The following is an 18,445-nucleotide window of genomic DNA, read 5'->3' as shown; positions in this document are numbered from 1 at the left end:
TGGTGCATTGGTAAAAGCTTCCATTTTCATGTTACAGAGGTCTGTTGGTCTACTAAGGTGTTTATATGAATAAGGCACCACATAGATATTAAAAAGTGCTTAAAAGTTATCCAACAGTATGTCACACCACATAAGCACCCACTGGACTTTATAGGAGTGTCTATTACCAAAGGCAAAGGAGACATACTTCAAAGCTATAAAACTGTTCCTGACAGATTGGACTTAAAATACCTCACATTGCTCACAACAGATTGTGTATGAATATAGTATATACCTACCAGTCCTTGATTCTTCTTGATTCTACTGCTTATAGAAATAGTGGTTGAGATAGAGCTGCTTTTAAATACTACATTTGTGTGTGTATGTATGTGTGTGTGTATATATATATATATATTTCATCTATTAAGAGTAACTCTAAAGTATATAACAATATAACAACAATATTCTTTTTAACTAATTTAGTATCATTTGATACCCAAGAACGTCCTCAACCAATATTACTGAGATAGAGCTATGCAATACCTCCCACTAATGTATAATATTAATATATGATACATAATGTATTCCCTTCCTCTGCTTCTTTGAGTAAGTCCCTGTAAGTGGAAATGGGCAGGTGGGAAAGTTCTGTTGTTTAAAGCTCTGCTGATACTCTCAGAGGACAAAATATGTAGGCTGGTAAAGAAGGAAGAATTCTCTATAAAAATGTTGTTGTATTCTTGGGTTTGTTTATTTATTGGTGCAAAAGAAAAATGAACAGGTTTTATTCAATCCTTCTGAGCACTGGAAAAGATGGTTTCTTAGCTAACTACATTTGAATGTGTTTGTGTATACCAAGCAGGTACAGTCAGAATGTCACAAAGCTAAGTTTAGAAAATTTTCAGATGTGTCAGAAAATCCCCCAAAAGCCAGGACACCCAATACTTCCCTTTAATTTCAGACAAATCAGAACTGCTCATCCTTGAATCCTGAAGGCAAATTGTAGCTTTGAAGGCAAATTATAGCTTTCCCTCTTCTTGAATTTTTTATTTCAATAGTTTTCTAGTATGTGTATTAAAACTTGAGAGTGACAGACAGACAGACAAGAGGAAAGGTTTTCTGCCAAGTAAGAGAAGATATGGTCCAAATATAGAGGGCTTTGGTTTGGCTGATTGCTTTATTTTAAGAGCATACAATAGAAACCCCACATTGTCTTTGATGGTGGGAGCATTACAGTACATTTTTTGTGTAAGAAAAGTATTCTTTTAACAGTATCTTTGGTGGATTTGATAAAATGCCTGTGGGGAGGTTGAAGGGCTCTAGGCTGAGGTATTGAAAGAAGCTTTTTCTATGCCAGTTTTTGTTTCCTTGGAGAACAGATATATTTTGGATAACATAGGGAAAATTCCACCTCCTTTATGTGTAAGCTCACTTTCAGAAAATGGAGGTATAGCTTAAACTGTATTGACTGAAATGTATGCCATACTTTACAAAACATGTTAGTAATTTGTTGAAATAATTATGCAGTGAGAGCTAATTTTTTCCAATTTCAGTATTTATTTAGTCTTAGCTTCCATAGCTGTATCAAGAGAGGTGTAGATTGATCAGTGCCAGGGAATGTTCCCAGGGCTGAAACTCAAGCATCAAGCCTATTAAATTGTTAGAACTGTGCTGGTGATGGCTTTGGCCTGGGCAAACTATCGCTCTTCCAAAATATTTTCTGGGCATGGTTTGTAAATTAGTACGGGCCAAGAACCATTCCCAGTAAGTAATTTGGACATTGCCATTTACATTCCAAGAGACTTTGAGAGTGAGGACACGGGTTTCACCATGCCAGTTGGCCTGTGGAGCAAGGAACCATCCTGGTCACATGAAAGAGATGAATATAGATAAAATTGAGGAGTCCAAAACCAGAATAATGTTTTCAGTGTCTCATTAGTGTCAAGTTTTAATTCTCTTTTTTCAGTTGTTTTCATCTACAGCAAAGCTAGCAATGAATAGGAGAGGGATAGCTGCCAAGATGTTTCAAGTTTAATCCTAAAAACAAACTGAAACACCACCCTTCAGTGCCAGCTCAGCCTTGTGCCAACAGCTGGGTGTTCTGGAGATTATCATTCCCTTCAAGATCACACTCTCTCCTAACTTTCTCAAAACAGGCATGCAAATATGAACAAATAGAAGTTATTAGTAATTAGCTTTGATGCTTCTCTGGGGGGCTAGATGGAGCACAGGTATCTGTGTCTGCCCCACACCGGCTGACAGCACATGGCACATGGGAGCATACAAACCTGAGAGCTTTCAGACCAAAGATAAAGAAGCTCCTAAAAGAAGCGGCCAACATATTAGGAGCCTGGGAAAGCAGGCAGACAGGATCACTGTCTGGGGGCCCAAGCTAAAGTTGGTTGGATCCTACCCTGTACAAACAATGAGAGGAAATGCTACAGGTCTTTTGTAATTCCTGTCTCCCTCTGACCAAGGGCTATTTCTCCATCTTTTTCAACAGCATTCCCAATGAGAAGGGTTTCTCCTGAGGAAGACTGCTAGAAAATCCTAGGGGTTCACAGGACTGATTACTACAAAAATTGCTTTCAATCACAAACAAACGAAACATGTCAATTTAAAAAAAATTATGAACAGTTTCCATATTGGTTCTGGCCAGTTTGGTGTTAGGAACTTCTGAGTCCAAGGCCACTATCATCAACACTGCAGTGAGGGGGCGTCAGCTTTGCAGAACAAAACATTTTAAAGTTCAGTTTGCTCCCCAGCCTTATGACTCCCACATAGAGCACATGACCATTCCCCTCTAGAATCAGAAACAAGGGTGGGTTTTTTTGAAAAGTGTTTTGGGCTTTTATTCACTGGCAGATAAACCTACAATTCAGTTTTCAGTTTGTAATTTCTGAAGCAGAAATGGCTTTCATTTCAGAAAACAATTTATCTTGCAGTATTTCACTGTTATATGGAAAAAGAAGAAACAATACCCCCTGAAATCTCCAAGTCCATATTTCCAATTATTGAACCCACATCAACTAATTAAAATAACAATTTTAAAACTGCTAGTTTCCTAAAGACCTGTATCTTCTCTTGTGTTGTTAAAGAATCTTTAACTATCTGGTAGTCCAACAGAATGCCTTACTCATAACTCATGAGATATAAAATTTTTGTATACATATACTTACATACTGTTTGTCTTGTAAACTATTTGTTTACATACAGATATTAAGACAGTATTCCTCACATGCCTCATTAAAATTTATTTCTGTAACTAATACCATTATTTTCAAACCTTTCTATTTCAGACAGTAGCTGGACAGAGAGGAAGAGAGAGGTCACTGTTCATTGTATGCCAGGAACCTCTGGGCAGGACAGACCATGTGCTCCCACAGGAAATATTGCCTCCTTGGACAGGCCAGTGTCCATCCTCCACCACCACCATGGGGCTCAGTGGGCTTCTCTTCCCTCCCTTCAATAGCTGGGACAGCTCTTATGGGAGTGCCAGGCATCAGTTCCTGCCCTCTGCCAGGATGTGCTCTTTCAGTCAGTGCCAGGGATTCTAAAGAGGCTGCCATTGCATCTCCACCTCTCTTATTCACAAAGAAATGCAACCCACATAATAAATTGGCTGTAAGCATTTGGCTGGCAGCTATCTGGAATGCTGTGGTTGCTATAAAACCTCAGGTTTAAAAACCACTGTGACCCTGAAAGGAAGTCCAGGTGCTAGAAAATAAAGCCATGGGCATTATGGAGAGATGATTGAAAGACAGAAACTGTAACAAAAACAAACATCAGGTTTTTTTTTTAATTAAGGAAGTTGGGAAAATACAGTTATGATCAGAAAATTAAAGGTACTACTGGATTTGGCAGTGTTAAGTTTACATTGAATTTGATCATCTTAAAGGTCTTTTCCAACCTAAATAATTCTACAATTCTATGATAATCCCTTCCTATTTCACCTTTTGACCATGCACTAAGTTCTTTTCTGGAATTATTAACATAGCCGCCAAGGTCATAATCAGCTTTTGAATCCAAATGTGTCAGTTCAGTTTCACTTCATGAAGTGGGCCTTTCCATTTCTTCATTTCAGCCGTTTTCCTCCTCTGTGATACCAGTGATTGTTCCCTACTTTTTCTGATGTTTTGCTCTCTTGATACCATCATGGTGACTACTGACATGGGAAGTCCTAGGCTGTCAGGGTATGCACAGTGCATGCTGGGTGGGATTTGGAAGGGAGAATGCTAAAAAGTGAGCCATTTCTGGACTCCCACAGCCCTGTGTGGGTGCAGCAGCCCAGCTCTAAAGTCATGCCACTGCAAAGGGCTGCAATGGACCCGACGGGCAGGAATAGAATGTTTTCAATTTTTTTGCTTTTTTTTTTCAAAATGTATACAATAATTAGGAAAGTATATTAAGAAACTTTAAGCCCTAGAGTTAGGTTTTCAAGTGTTCTTTTTATCTAAGCTGCAGACATAGCTAGTGTGTGTTAATTCAGTTTCTACACATATTGCCCATGCCTTAGGAGTCAAGGGCACCCAAATGTACAGTTGATCAAAGGCTTCAAAGTGAGGCAGAGTGAGACAGAGACATGCTTCTGTCCATGCCATACTGCTACTGTAACTACAGCACTTCAGTGATCCCCTGGTGCAAATAATACATCCCCAGTGTTGTTTAAGCACTTCAGAGGCAGCCGCCAGGGTATCTGGTTACATTCTTTGGGTGAGGTCACGCCATGAGAGTAATTCCACTGCAGACTGCAGACAGCACTAACCCTTCTTGCGCTTCTACATCTGCCTTGCATGAATTTAAGAGCTAATCTTCCAGAAATGCTGCACTCCAGCCTAGAGACCCTGCCTATTTCGTCTGCTATGCTGAAACAACCCAACTTCAGTGCTGAAAATAGGAAAAGCAGCTGGTGGGGCTTAAAACTTTACTGTCACAAGCCAGATTAACTTCACATTTCCAGGGGTTCTTTTTAGAATTTCTATTTAATCTGAAAGACTGGATCCTACCGAATCCTCTTCTCTTAACATTTGGTAGCAGCACATATTCATTTCAGGTCTTTCAAACCAGTAAATATTCAGAATACCTGTAAACTGTCATGGCTGAAAACCACACAAATACTCTTCTGTCTCATTTTATATTTCCTCACTGATTTTTTTTTTAATAATTTGCAGTGGTAGCCTTAGTCTTACTCTTCTTTATTTTGGTGAGATTTGTGCTCTTGTAGCACTGCTACAGTCAAATGAAAAGCCTCCAGATGCTGGAGCTGCCCCATTGTCGGACAATGGGCACAGACAGAATACATCGTGATGTAGACTGATAGGTCTGTTCTCAGATGGATACAGATCTATAAGGAGAGGTTAAGACCTCTTCAAACAGGTGATTTTCTCTCGGTGACTTCTGGCCCCACTCTCCGCGGCACAAAGGTGGGAGGAAAGGCCTGTCAGCCTTCACAAGCAGATGGAGTGCAGAGGAAGAGGCAAAAGAAATGGGAGCGGACTCCCCTGAACATTCCCAAGGAGGTTCAGTGCCTGTAAGGCCTTTGGCTGAGCAGGCTTAGGTGGTGGCAGGAAGGAAAGACGTGTGTGCAGAGCTGCTGAGTGACACGGTGTCTGTCTGTCTGGGGGCTGCTGCTCTGGCTGCTCTGCAGATAAGGCTAGCCAAGGCTCCAGTGAGGAAGCCTATTCCTGCCTCAATACAGCAAATGCAAGCCTGGCTCAGGAATAGGTCTGCTTTTCTTTAGTCAAGTCTTTTTAGCCAGTGTCTCTCAGGATGAAGCTATAGACCTTCCCATAACACCTGCAATAGCTATGCTGTGTAGTTAAAAACAGCCTTGCCACTGGCTTTTCTAATGATGCAATTAGCTGATACTATTCAAGGCTGTAATTTTAGTTATTGCTTGATGCAGTTAGGTATTTAATTGCTTATTATAGTTGATTACTTCCATTGATTACATTACTTTGATTATAGGGTTTGTTATATGAACTGATTGCTCTGTCTTGATTGTAATGATGTTGTGCCATGTGAGTAATTAACGTTTCCACAAGAATGCAAGAACTGTTTATTCTGTTTCTGGTAATGTGACTCAAATACATGAAAAACTGCTCCATATCCTTCCTATAGCCTTAATGCTATCAGAATATGTAAGAAATCACTGAACCACAGAATATTCTGAGTTGGAAGGGACCCACAAGGATCATCAAGTCCAACACTTAAGTGAATGGAATGATCCCACACAGGGATCAAACCTGCAACCTTGGCATTATGAGCACCATGCTTTAACCAACTGCACTAATCTCATATAAATCCCTAAGTATACGCCAAGAAGTGCCTTTTTGGAAGACCTTAGCCTTTAGGCATCTGAAATACTGAATATCCTGCTGACTGAAATGTACAGGGGTTTAATTTATAATGCTTTTTGGAATTTGTTTTAGAGCAAAGGGAAGGAAAAGAGGCTGCACTAAATACACCTATTTGAGCAATATATAAATATATTGAATACCTACATCTACAAATAAAATGCTGGAGGCTTAATAAACATTGCAGTGTTGGTTTTAATTTTCAGGGCATGGCGCAACATATCCCTGTTATAATCTAATAAATGTAATAACAACTTTATGCATAACATTTTTAGCTATTGAGCAGAAAACAGCCAGAAAGCAGGTGTTTATGCCCAGCAATTTGCCATGAAAGGTCCCTGTCATTCCTGTAGCAGGGAGACCCCCACTGCCACACGTCAGCCAGGCTGACAGGCCTCAACAAATGGGAGGAACTGCAGGACTGGGACCCAAAATGTAAGAGAAGAAAAAAGTCCATGAGAGAAACCTCAAGAGGAATGAAAAAACATGAGTTTTAAAAGTAAAATAGTCTAAACAATTAGTGAAATGGTTCATGAATGCCTGGACTGCTCAGGTACAATTAGCTTTTCCCCATCTCTCTCTCAAAATGACTGCTCAGGTACAATTAGCTTTTCCCTATCTCTCTCTCAAAATGACTGGCTTGTCATTTTGAAGTTCACATGCATTTCAGAAGATTTTAGAAATGTTGAAATACATGGCACTCAGTGCTCCAGAAAAGAAGTCGCTGGATATACTGATGGCTGGGAATGTGGAGAGAACTGTGCTGAGCCATACAAGAAAACTCTAGGCAGATTGGGTAAAAAAAATGTCTTAAGTATTTTACCTTCTTGGAATTCATCATGAAAGACTAAATAAATATATTACAAGTGTGAGGTTCTGTAATGTAGCAGCAGTGATGCAACGCATTTTATTAAGCTCTTAACAGAGGCATAAATAATCATAAATCAAAACTTTGTTGAGTACCTGGGAACATACTTTCCATGGACATTATATGCAATTGAATAATCATCCACCCACAGAGAGAGAAATCCCTGCTCTATGATATGATTATTCATACTAATCGTGGTTTCTTCTTAAAGGTGAAGCAAATAAAACCTTTTGCTAGGGCATATTGCAGCATACTGAAACACCCTTAATTACACCCTTAATTTTTACTCTAGTAGAATTTAAGGACTTCAGATCCATGTGAATAAACAGTGCCTTCACTTTTTTCTTTTTTTTCTTTTTTAACTCCACTAGTTTCTGCACTGGGCAACTGAAAACAATGTTTTTCCTTTGAGAAATTATGAAAAAACTATGAAATATTTTTGCTTCAATCTGAAGTCTGCAGGTGGTTATTTTCACTCCCTCTATATGTCTGTTTAGAAGCTTTGAAATTTTTTCATAGAAAAGAAACATCTGTTGTTAGTCTAGAAAATTTCTAAGAATAGGAAACAATAAAGGAAATTATCTTCTGCTGGCAGCCCATCAGAGTGAGGTAGATTATGCTTTTCAGAACAGACTGCAAGCCCTTTGCCACAGTCACCCACCTTTCTGAGGATTAAAGTGTAATTAACTTGCTTTGCACACTTTGCATAAATTCCATCATGGTCCATGCTTTGCAAAGTAAGGAAGTAAAGATGGAAGTAGACAATTAATCTCCCCTGACCCAAGCTGCTGTTCTGCATTGCTGAACAAGTTCTGCTGTCTCTGCCACTCACCTGATTTTTGGATGTATAGAAGCCACATAGATGCAGAAGGCAATATCTATGTACAAATGCAGAAGGCTATAATCTGTAAGAACTAAAATACTAGCGTGATTTTAAATTTGGATCAAATCCTTCTCACTTTCTCATACTATTTCTTGCATTAATAATACGATTATTAATATCAGTAAAATGTGTAGAATTTCCCTATCCCATTTCCTTATTTCTGGAGCTGATTTACCATATACTCAGTGGAATTCATGCCTATCTAAGTACACTAGAAGCAAAGCTAAAAGAAAATAATTAAATTTTCAGAGTCAAGGAGATTGGAAATGCCAGATTTGCTACGACCCCAATGCACTAAAAATTCTGCCCAGTTGTACACTGACATTGGGGTCTCTGTGCAACAGGATCATGCAATTAAATGGCAGTGGCATTTAACTATTATCTTTCAAATATTCAAATGCATTAGCATTTTCCCACAATACAAACTCCCATTTTACAATAAAAGAACAGTCTTCCTCCCTCTGTATTGCATGTAATTGTAGAAAGATGGTCTTACTGCATCTTCACAGAACTCTTCCCCCAAAGCTGCCTTGCTGCAGTTTGAATGACCAAAGCAATGACATTAATGAGAGATCTCAGTTTGGGCTGTTATATCTCAAAGAGGGAAGCCAATGGACCAGTGTTTATGCCAAGGGGCTTTGGAATCTTGGACCAATCCTTGGTTTTGTCAGCAGTGAAGGCATTTGTTCTACAGTGGGGCAGATGGGAAAGGAACTTGAACCCCTCTTTTCCCTTCTTATCAACAAGTGAATTCCTCTTTGGTATCCAAACACAGTGTGTGTCCTGTCTAATGGTTGAGACATTTCTGTTTGGTTGGCATAATACCAGCCCTTTTCCCTCAGGAGAACAAGTCACAGCAGGAAAGGAAAAAAAAGGATTTTAAAGAATTTGCAATTTGGCTAAACCTGAAAGGAATTTCAGGGATTAAAAAAAAAAAAAAGCACTGTACAAACCAGGAGCTTTGTCCCTGCCAGTGTGAGAGGCTCTTCAAACTTGAGGGGGAATCATAAGAGGTTCTCCAAAAAAAAAGTGGTTGCCATTATTTTTCTTAATGCAAAATAACTGGCAACCATAATGCATACTACCAGCTCTGGAAACACAGGAATATCAGATTGCAGATTTGTGGGTACAAAAACCCTGCATCTGTGTCCTAGACCAGAAGACATTAGCATAGAAGATGGCAGTTTTGCTGACAAATCCCTGGATGCATCCAATATATTCAATATATATGTACTCATACATATTTTTTACATATTGAATGTATTCATCATTGGGTCGTCTTGTATGTTATCCAGTATGTGAGGAATAGTGGTTTTAGTAGAGATAGTTTTTAAGTTATGTTCATGTTAAAGACTGCATTTCCTCTGTTGATTTGAAGACCAGCAAACATAGATAAGAAATATTGATGAATGGTTTTCAAGTGTTTTTAATCTATCAAATCCTAAACATTTTCCAGCAGAGAACAGGTCTTGACGCCACACAGACAGGTTTTACAAGTGGTAATAGAGTTTTTACCTGACTGTAAAAATAGTTCCCAGAAGCCTTCCTTGAAGAGCCTGCTCTAGAATGACCTCCTGAATAACAAAGCCTAAATAATTTCATCCCAAGACATATGCTTCAAGTTCATAACCTCTGGATATGCTTCATAAGATTACACAAAAAGAAGCTTGGAATTCAGGTATTTAAGTGATGGAGAATTATCCATAACCTTGACAAAGCTGCTTCCATAATTCATTATTGTCAAAACCATGTCTGCTCCATGGTTTGAATCTCTTTAGCATTGGCTTAAACTCACTGCATTTCTTTTGGTTTCGTGTGAGAGACTAAAAGCCCTCTGCTATCAGATAACCTTTGACTACACAGATAACTTAGAAAGGCCATGATCAATTTACCTGTCAACCTTTTCTATGTTAAATAAAACAAATCATTCTTCTGAGTACTTTTTCTAAAAGTTACCATTTCAGATTTCAGATTTTTCTTCTCAAAACTCCTTCCAAGTCAATTGGGTCTTTGGCAAAGCACCAAGAAAAACCAGAGCTGGAATCAGTAATCTAGCAGTGGTCCCACAGACTATTCCTATGTTGCCAAATAAAAGCCAGAGACCAAACTCCACACAGTCACACCACTTTGCTCACACCTTAGCACAGCTTAACACAGCTGAGCATTATATGTCTAGTCCAGATCTTGCTTCAAAATAGCTTGTGAGGGAGGTCTGAAACTCTTCTGTGATGTCAGTACCTTCTCTTCTACTAGATGTCCTTCTGATTTCCGTTGTGAGGCTTTTGGCTTATGTACCTCTAATTTACCTTTCACAGGACTGGGCACTCCTATGCTATAATGTGCTTCATAGGGAAAACACATCTGAGTGACAGGAACAAAAATGATAGTACAACAGGCACCAAGCTCTTCAGGCCCTCCAGGAAAATTCTTTTTCAAAGTATTTGCCCTTTGATTTAAAGTATAGTCAACTGCATTTGGATGTGTGAATGGAGTTGTCTTGCAGCACAAAAGAGAACTCTTGGCAGACGGGCTTAAGGTGGTTGCAAGAATCCTCCTCTGCTCCAACCCTTGAACTAAGTTCATAAAAAATAACTAATCCCACCCTGTAAATGGCTGGTACTCTAGGAATGCAAACTGTGCTTCAGTGTCAGATGCAAGGTCTAATTAATACTGTGGGATAGTTGACCATTGGCATCGAAATATACTGATTGCAAACTTAAGCACTCTGTATTTAGGAAGTTCACAATGAAACAATGCTCAGTGGACCATCAACATAAAAATCACTACTGAACTAGTGCTAGTTTTCAGTTAAAAATGTTTAGTACTCACTCTGCTAAAAGAAAAATACAATTGCAAAGCCTTTCAGAGAATCACAGAATAGTTTGGGTAGGAAGAGACCATTTAAAGCCCATCTAGTAGCAATGAACATCTTCAGCCAGACCAGGCTGCTCAGAGTCCTGTCCACCCTGACCTTCAATGTTTCCAGGGATGGGGCACCTACCACCTCTCTGTGCAATCTGTTTCAGTGTTTTACCACCGTCATTGTAAAAACATCTTCCTTATATCTAACCTAAATTAACTCTCTTTTACTTTCAAACCTTGTCCTATCACAACAGGCCCTGCAAAAAATTTTGTCCTATCTTTCTTATAGGCCCCTTTAGGTACTGGTGGCCCCAGTCTGGTTTCCATGGAGCCTTCTCCTCTCCAGGCTAAACAACTCTAGCTATCTCAGCCTGTCCTCACAGGAATGGTGCTCCATCTCTCTGATCGTCTTTGTGGCCCTTCTCTGGACTTGCTCCAAGGGATCCATGTCCTTTGCTGATGAGGACTCCACAGCTGGATGCAGAACTCCAGGTGGGGTCTCACCCGAGCAGAGCAGAGAGGTAGATCACCTCCCTGACCTGCTGGACGTGCTGCTTTTGATCCTTTTTATGGTATGTGCTATGCCATGCTATTACATTAATGAGTCATACAGGATGGAAATGGAATTAAAAGTAATTAGGCGTAATTTTGTCTCATGTGGCAACATGGAGAACACAAAATGCATTTAGTGTTGTTCTCCAGAGAATCTACCTAATTTAATTCCAGTGAGAAATTATTCTTTGTGTAGACATGGAATAAAAATTTGCTTTTTTCTTCAATGGGAAAGCCAACAGGCTTCCTCAGAACATTTTCACATGGCTTTTTAGAGGCCTATGTTGTGCAAGACTGTGGCCTGTGTTACATGCCATGGACATATGAAGCCGTCCTGTAGTAAAATGCAGCGGTGGCCAGAAGAGCTGCCAGTGACTCCTGCTGCTGTCCTTGCCTGAGTGTCTGAAACCTGCATGAGAAGCTCCAGAGGTGGGAAGGGGACTGACATCCTCGGTCACGGCACGTGCAAGCGCCGCATGTGGCTGCCAGCTCCTGAGGGCACACACAGCAGCACCGGCATCCTCTGGCCCAGGCCTCAGGGAGCAGCAGGAAGCACGCAGGGACGGCTGGGAGCCCACATGTAGTAAAATGCAGCGCACAATCACTGCTGGGAGCCCTCAGTCACTGCTGGGAGCCCTCAGCCACTGCTGGGAGGCATCAGCTACTGCTGGGCAGGGGTCTCTGCCAGGGAAACGCTCTTAACACAGAAATCAGCAGATCTTCATCACATAGAACGTGTTTATAACATAGCTATTTGTTCGCAAGGTTAGGGCTGCCAACTTTACATTGCTTAATACAGCACCTTTGGAGTTCTACCAACCAGAGCTCAATCTGCATGAGCATCTCCCAGATCAAAGACTCCATGTTCCCGTCACCTTGTCTCTGTGCCTCAGAGAAAGTGAGTTTACATAATGCCCATCTTATCAAACAGTATTTTGAGTTAATAGATATAAAGAGAAGGCAAATAATTTAATTTCTAAACTCCAGAATTGGTAGGTAATTACCCAGCTGATACACTTCAGCAGTCCACAAGCTGCACTCAAACCATATGGGTGAAGATCCGAATCTAGAAATGTTTCATTATCCTCTAGTTCAGCTAAGTTCATTCTCAGGTTCATTTCAGGGCTTAGCACCTGATGACATATTCTATTTTAATTAATTCCTTAAGCCATCACTGTCAAGAGGAAGAAACTAGGTCAGCTGAAAATTAAATTAAATCACTGTTACACAGAAGTGGCTTTGCAGAAGAGGAGAGGAACAATTTAACACTGCTTGGTTTGGTGTGCATTTTATATGTCACAATGGACAAGCAACTCTGCCTTCCAGAGCACCCAGCTTTTCTTTCACAGAATCACAGAATAAACTCATTTGGAAAAGGCAATTTCTTCACTTCATACCTGGATTTCTTGCTGTTGGCTATTTTAGGTTCCACCTGGAGCACAACTGCAAAACTAAAGATCATGTGGCAATGGTCAAGGCTTGCAGTCATGAAGAGGAGGTCATAGCTACTGCAGAGAACGTGTACCTGTGGTGGGACAGGGCATCTCCCTGTGTGGTGGGAGGATGTTGTTGAATGATCTCCAACAGAAAAACTGGACTATTCTCATCTGCTAAATTACAAAATGTCTTAAGCAAACACAAATGCACATAAATTCCTTTAATCACCATATTTTTCTGAAATAACATTACTGCACTTTAATTTCAACTTCAATTTCTTTTTCTTGATTCTGGTTTGGTTGGGGTTTTTTTTCTTTTTAAGGTGAATTATATCTGCATTATTTCTTAAATAAGCTACTGCTATTTGAAATCAAGCTACATTTCCTTCAGTGTTTTTAATTTTATAAATGGTGCGATCCACAGCTTTCTATAAAACAAAGTAAGTCTTAAATAATTTAAGCATCTCTTTTCTGAAATACATCCATTTCCTGGAAGAATTTTTCTCAATTTCATGCCTTCTTAGGAAGGAGATAAAACAGAGAAAACTATTTTATTATTCTGTTCACAGTTTATAAAAGCAGGAGAAAATGTGCAACAATAATAGTCTTCATTATATTGCAGGCACATACTAAGAAAAATCTGCAATTATGTGATTTGTCCTCTTCACATCCTTTTCAGCTCAAAAGAAGCTAAAAATAAAACAAAATAGGGGGACACATTTCTTATTCCAAATTGATTTGAAAGATGTTGTATTTGTAGTCAGTCTGAAGACTGCTTGGCTTCAGTTACCATTTCTCACAAAAAGTTGATGGCTTTAGTATAGGCACCTGCTCTGACATTGAATTTGTCCTTTCCCTGACTGGAGGACAGTTTACTCCAACTCTTCAGCAGTTGTGCCCCAAAGGCAGTGGACAAAATGGCAACAGCACAAGCCAGGTCTGAAAAAGGCTGGTACTGCCTGTAGGGAGCAGACTGAATGTGGTGTTGCTGCTCTTCCTGAAGGAAATGATCTGTGATGCAAAGAGGATGTAACTCTGTGGCAGTGACACCGTAGTCTGCATGGCATGTGTTCTTCTGATAAAGCGCCACCATTCCTGTAAATTAAATTGGGAGCACACTTACACTATCATCCCTACAGACCTTCCCAGGTGCGTTAGTCAGAGAAACTTAGTGATGTACACCTTTACTTCACCTGATCCTATCAAGTTACTTATTAGACAGAGGAGAATGAGTTGAAGTGAGTGTGATCATGCTGAAATGCAAATTAGTTTTCCAACAAATGGTGCTACTTAGTATTTCTTTGCTCTGTCATAGGTGAAGGAGACAGCAATATACAGATGTGACACAGAACTGAGTCTGAATGTAAACAACTGGTCATGGATTTCCATGAAGCCTGTCATGATGTGACTGAAGTAGGATCATGTTACTGGCTTGTACAACTCCAGCACTCCGCGGAATGGATGGATGGTGATCAGCCCCTTCCAGCCTCCAGCTCTGCACAGGGGATGCAGTCATATACAGTCACTAACTTAAGCAGATACAGAACTGCACCCCAGATTGTAAGATGCTTTTTTCTTGGGTGGGTGCAATGACATTGTGCCTTGGTGTTCTCCTACTGAAAACACCTAGAAAGGTGTGAGGAGCAATGCCTATGTCTGTGCTTGAGACTGAGCACACACTGTCCCCTGCCACAGGACCGCACCTCAGAGAAGCTGTGTCTACCCTCAGCAGTGGGGGGCTGTGGCTGCACTGCAGTTACAACAATACAACATGTAAGACTGTACAAGTGCCATGTGAACACTTTCTAATGATCACATTAAAGCAGGACAGAAATAAGTCAGGTTCCTGGGAAATTACAGAATCACAGAATCTTCAAGGATGGAAGATACCTTCAGGATCATACAGTCCAACCATTAACCCTAAATCACTTTTACACCATATCCCTAAGTGACATATCCAGATGCCTTTGTGGGCTTTCAGAAATGGTGACTCTGCCATCCTTCTGGGCAACTTTCTCCAGTACTTAACTACTCTCTCAGTATCCAATCTGAAACTCTCTTGGCTCAAGTTAAGGCCTGTTCTTCTCAAACTTGCAAGTGGGTCATAGCATAAGAGACTGACCTTCACCTCACTGTAACTTCCTTTCAGATAAATAACCTCTGCTTGTCCAGACTAAACAACCCCAGTTGCCTCAGCCTCTCCAGGACCGGTCCAAAATTTCAACAAGTTTCAGTGGTTTTCCAGGGCACAACCACTGAATGTTCTGGAGCAGGGAATCTATACAGGAATTTGCTCCACTCCTCTTTTAAGGAGCTCCCATGGAAAGGCTTCCTGGGTCTATGCTGATCAGAGACAGTTAAACCAGGTGTCATCCAGACCAGCTACAAGGTAAATCCAAGAAAATGCAGGCCACTTTGCCATCATGCAGGGTCTGTATACCACAAAACATGACTGCAATCCAGAACATTTATCCATGCTCACATTGCACACCTCAGCTGTTTACACCAATAGATGTCTTTTGTCTTGTGCAATGCATATGAAGCTCTGAAACCCACATTTGGTTTAAAGCCCTCTTCAGTAACAGTAAAATATAAATCAGTTTATAACTTTATGCTCCAGATGATCTAAAGCCTAATTATTCTGAGGTATTTGCTAAGAGAAATTCAATTAGGTCTCACTGATGCCAGTGGAGTTATGCTGCCCCTCAATGAACATAAGCAGAAAGATGAGCAGGCTCATGGTATTTCATAGCAGAAAAAGGCTCATATACTATCATGCTGTATTATTTAGCATACTACATCTGACCTCTAATGTCTATTAACACATATGACTACTTATTTCCTGATGATTTTGGAAATCAAAGCTCAATTAAATCTAGGGTTTAGACTGAGTTTTTATGTATTCTATCACAAAAGATAGAACAGTAAACAACACATTTCTAACATATAAACTAGCATATTCAAATCCCATCAGGTGAGGGTGCTCATCATTGGGTGCATTCCTTTTCTAAGCAGATACAACTTTTGGCATGCCCATCTTTTTATATCACCTATTTAGAATCTCCACCAAGAACTAACAAAAACCCTAATATACTGCTAAACATAAACCAAAAGAAAATACTTTCCTGCTAGAAATGACATAAATAAACAAAATTGAAAGATGACAGAATCACTGCACTTACTATGTGTCGTGCTGCGAACACTCCGTCAACTATTGCACAACAGAAGGCTGCTACAACACCAAAGCTGATAAACACGATGGAGGCCACCAGCTGAGAAGAGAAAAACAGACTGAGCAATCTTTCAGTATAATTCCTTAAATAAAACAATTACACTAGTTTTTCTAGTATTCTGAAACGATGGTTCCCGCTGTTGTAATTCACTTTAGATCAGTGTGTCAGGGTGACAGTCATACACTAGTAAAAAGGCAGAAATTCTTGATGCTGAGTTGACAGACCATCAAGCCTACTAGAAAAGTTTAAATCTTTCAAGTGAAAATTAGGTCAGCTGCAAGAGTTAAATTCAATGGTGATTTCTTCCAAATCAATTTACTTAATACAACAGCAGTGCTTCCACAGGGACATGGTAAAAAGTCATCTTCCTGTTGGCTTACATAAATCTTTGGAGCTTTACTACATGGTGGTATTTCACATCAATAGATAAAGGCAACTGTAGTAAGTTAATAACTAGCTTGTGAATGATCAGAAATCTTTTGTCATCCCAAATAGCTTATGCCACAACAAAATCAGAGATTCAGAGGACCTGTGGAAGGGCTGGGATATGCTGCCTTGGCCCCCATCCTTGTTGGTGTTTCCAGCCTGGCCCTCAGTCTCAGAGTGGACAGAGCAGAGCACAGCAGAGCTCAGTGAGCGTCCCAGCTACAGCACAGACAGAACAATGTCTTCATCAACCTACTAGCCATAGCTTCAGATCTTGTTCTTCCTCCCAAAGTGCTTAATTGTGGAAGGGCTGGGATATGCTGCCTTGGCCCCCATCCTTGTTGGTGTTTCCAGCCTGGCCCTCAGTCTCAGAGTGGACAGAGCAGAGCACAGCAGAGCTCATGAGTGTCCCAGCTGCAGCACAGACAGCAAATGTCTTCATCAACCTACTATCCATAGCTTCAGACCTCGTTCTACCTCCCCAACTGCTTCACTCATTAAGCACTATTAATTCTCTCTCAACAGGACTGCACATGGTGCACTGCTGGAGCACAGCCCTGGCACAAGCAGTGGTGGTATGGAGGGCTTGGGGGAAAAGGCTGTGCAGATTGGGCATGCTGAGCCCCCTGATCTCTGTGCTGCAGCTCTGACAGCAACTGCAGGGCTACAACAACCCCAGACTCCATGAGCTCCTGCCCAATTCACTCTGGAGAGAGCAACAGGACTTGGAAAGAATGTGGAATGCATTTCACCAGGGATGAGGCAGTGTGCTGCTGGCACACACTTCTGAGGTGACACTGGCTTCTTCTGAGGTCACATCTGAAGGGTGCAATGCTGTGAGCCAGGTGAGATGAAGCCCTGAAAGACAAACTGTACACTTGGCAAGGTGCTCCCTAGGTTTGCTAGCCCCAATGCCATCAGATGAGGGAAAGAACCTGACAGTCCTTCCTCTCCCAGATTAGAGCATTTTGTGATGTTAAACTCTGCAGCCTGAGTTTGAAGGAGTGAGTTCCTGCAGGTGAACCTAATGTGCACTATCTGGCTATGCTTTTTAATGTAATGTAATGTATACCTCTCATGTCTCTGACCTTTCTCAGCCAAAGTCCCAAGAGGAACCCTTTGAAACATCCTTTATGTTGATTTTAATTTACAACTGTATTAAGTTATAATTAATAACAACAACAGATTATAAAAAATTCTTGAAAACTGACAGAACAGCATTCTTTTTTTGATAGGGCACATGGAAAAGGGATTCAGTTAAGAATGTGGAACCTTTTTGTTATTTACTAGTTATTAAATGCTCCTTCAGACCATGTATTCCTGAAATGCCCAGATACAGATTACAAAAATTGTATCCATACAGTTTGTATATCCTTTTGCCTACATAAAATCTGCATTACCTAGATGCCATTTTCACAAATTTGTAAGGCATCACCAACTCACTTGAAAAATGGACTCTTTAGCTTGTGTTAGGTTAAGAACAGTACAATGTCAATGGTGCTTCCAGGGGATGCAGCATTGTTGATTTTCTCAAAAATATTTATATTGGTTAGGTAAGAAACTACAACCATATAAGCCCACGGCTTAGATGCACAGATCAAAGCAGTATCACCCACTTGGAGGTAAGAGCTCTTGGAGAATTCACAAAAAGTACAGCTTAAAAGCAGAAGAATCACAATGCTTACTGACATACTCCTTTAATCTCCCCTTAGCTCATGTCTCATGCAATCAGAGATGAGCCAGCACTGCCATAGGGATTGCTGTGGAATTGGAATCCTCAGCATGGGGAGAAAAGGGGCACACACAAATGTGGCTGAGGTAGATGGTACTGGTTGATCTTGGGAGCTTGCTGC

General features: G+C 40.5%; 1 protein-coding gene across 1 annotated transcript in view; it reads right to left on the bottom strand.

Moving 5' to 3' along the window:
* TMEM255B (transmembrane protein 255B) overlaps window positions 1-18,445 on the bottom strand; it is a 67,781-nt gene that overhangs the window by 22,226 nt on the left and 27,110 nt on the right. The window contains exon 4 of the mRNA XM_031056202.1: window positions 16,116-16,205. Within this exon, the coding sequence (XP_030912062.1) occupies window positions 16,116-16,205 (90 nt within the window). The remainder of the gene's footprint in view (window positions 1-16,115; window positions 16,206-18,445) is intronic.

The sequence above is a fragment of the Geospiza fortis genome, unplaced genomic scaffold, assembly GCF_000277835.1.
Source record: "Geospiza fortis unplaced genomic scaffold, GeoFor_1.0 scaffold192, whole genome shotgun sequence".
NCBI classification, from domain to species: Eukaryota; Metazoa; Chordata; class Aves; order Passeriformes; family Thraupidae; genus Geospiza; species Geospiza fortis.
The sequence above is the reverse complement of the archived record's forward strand: the minus strand, read 5'-3'. Positions and strand labels throughout refer to the sequence as shown.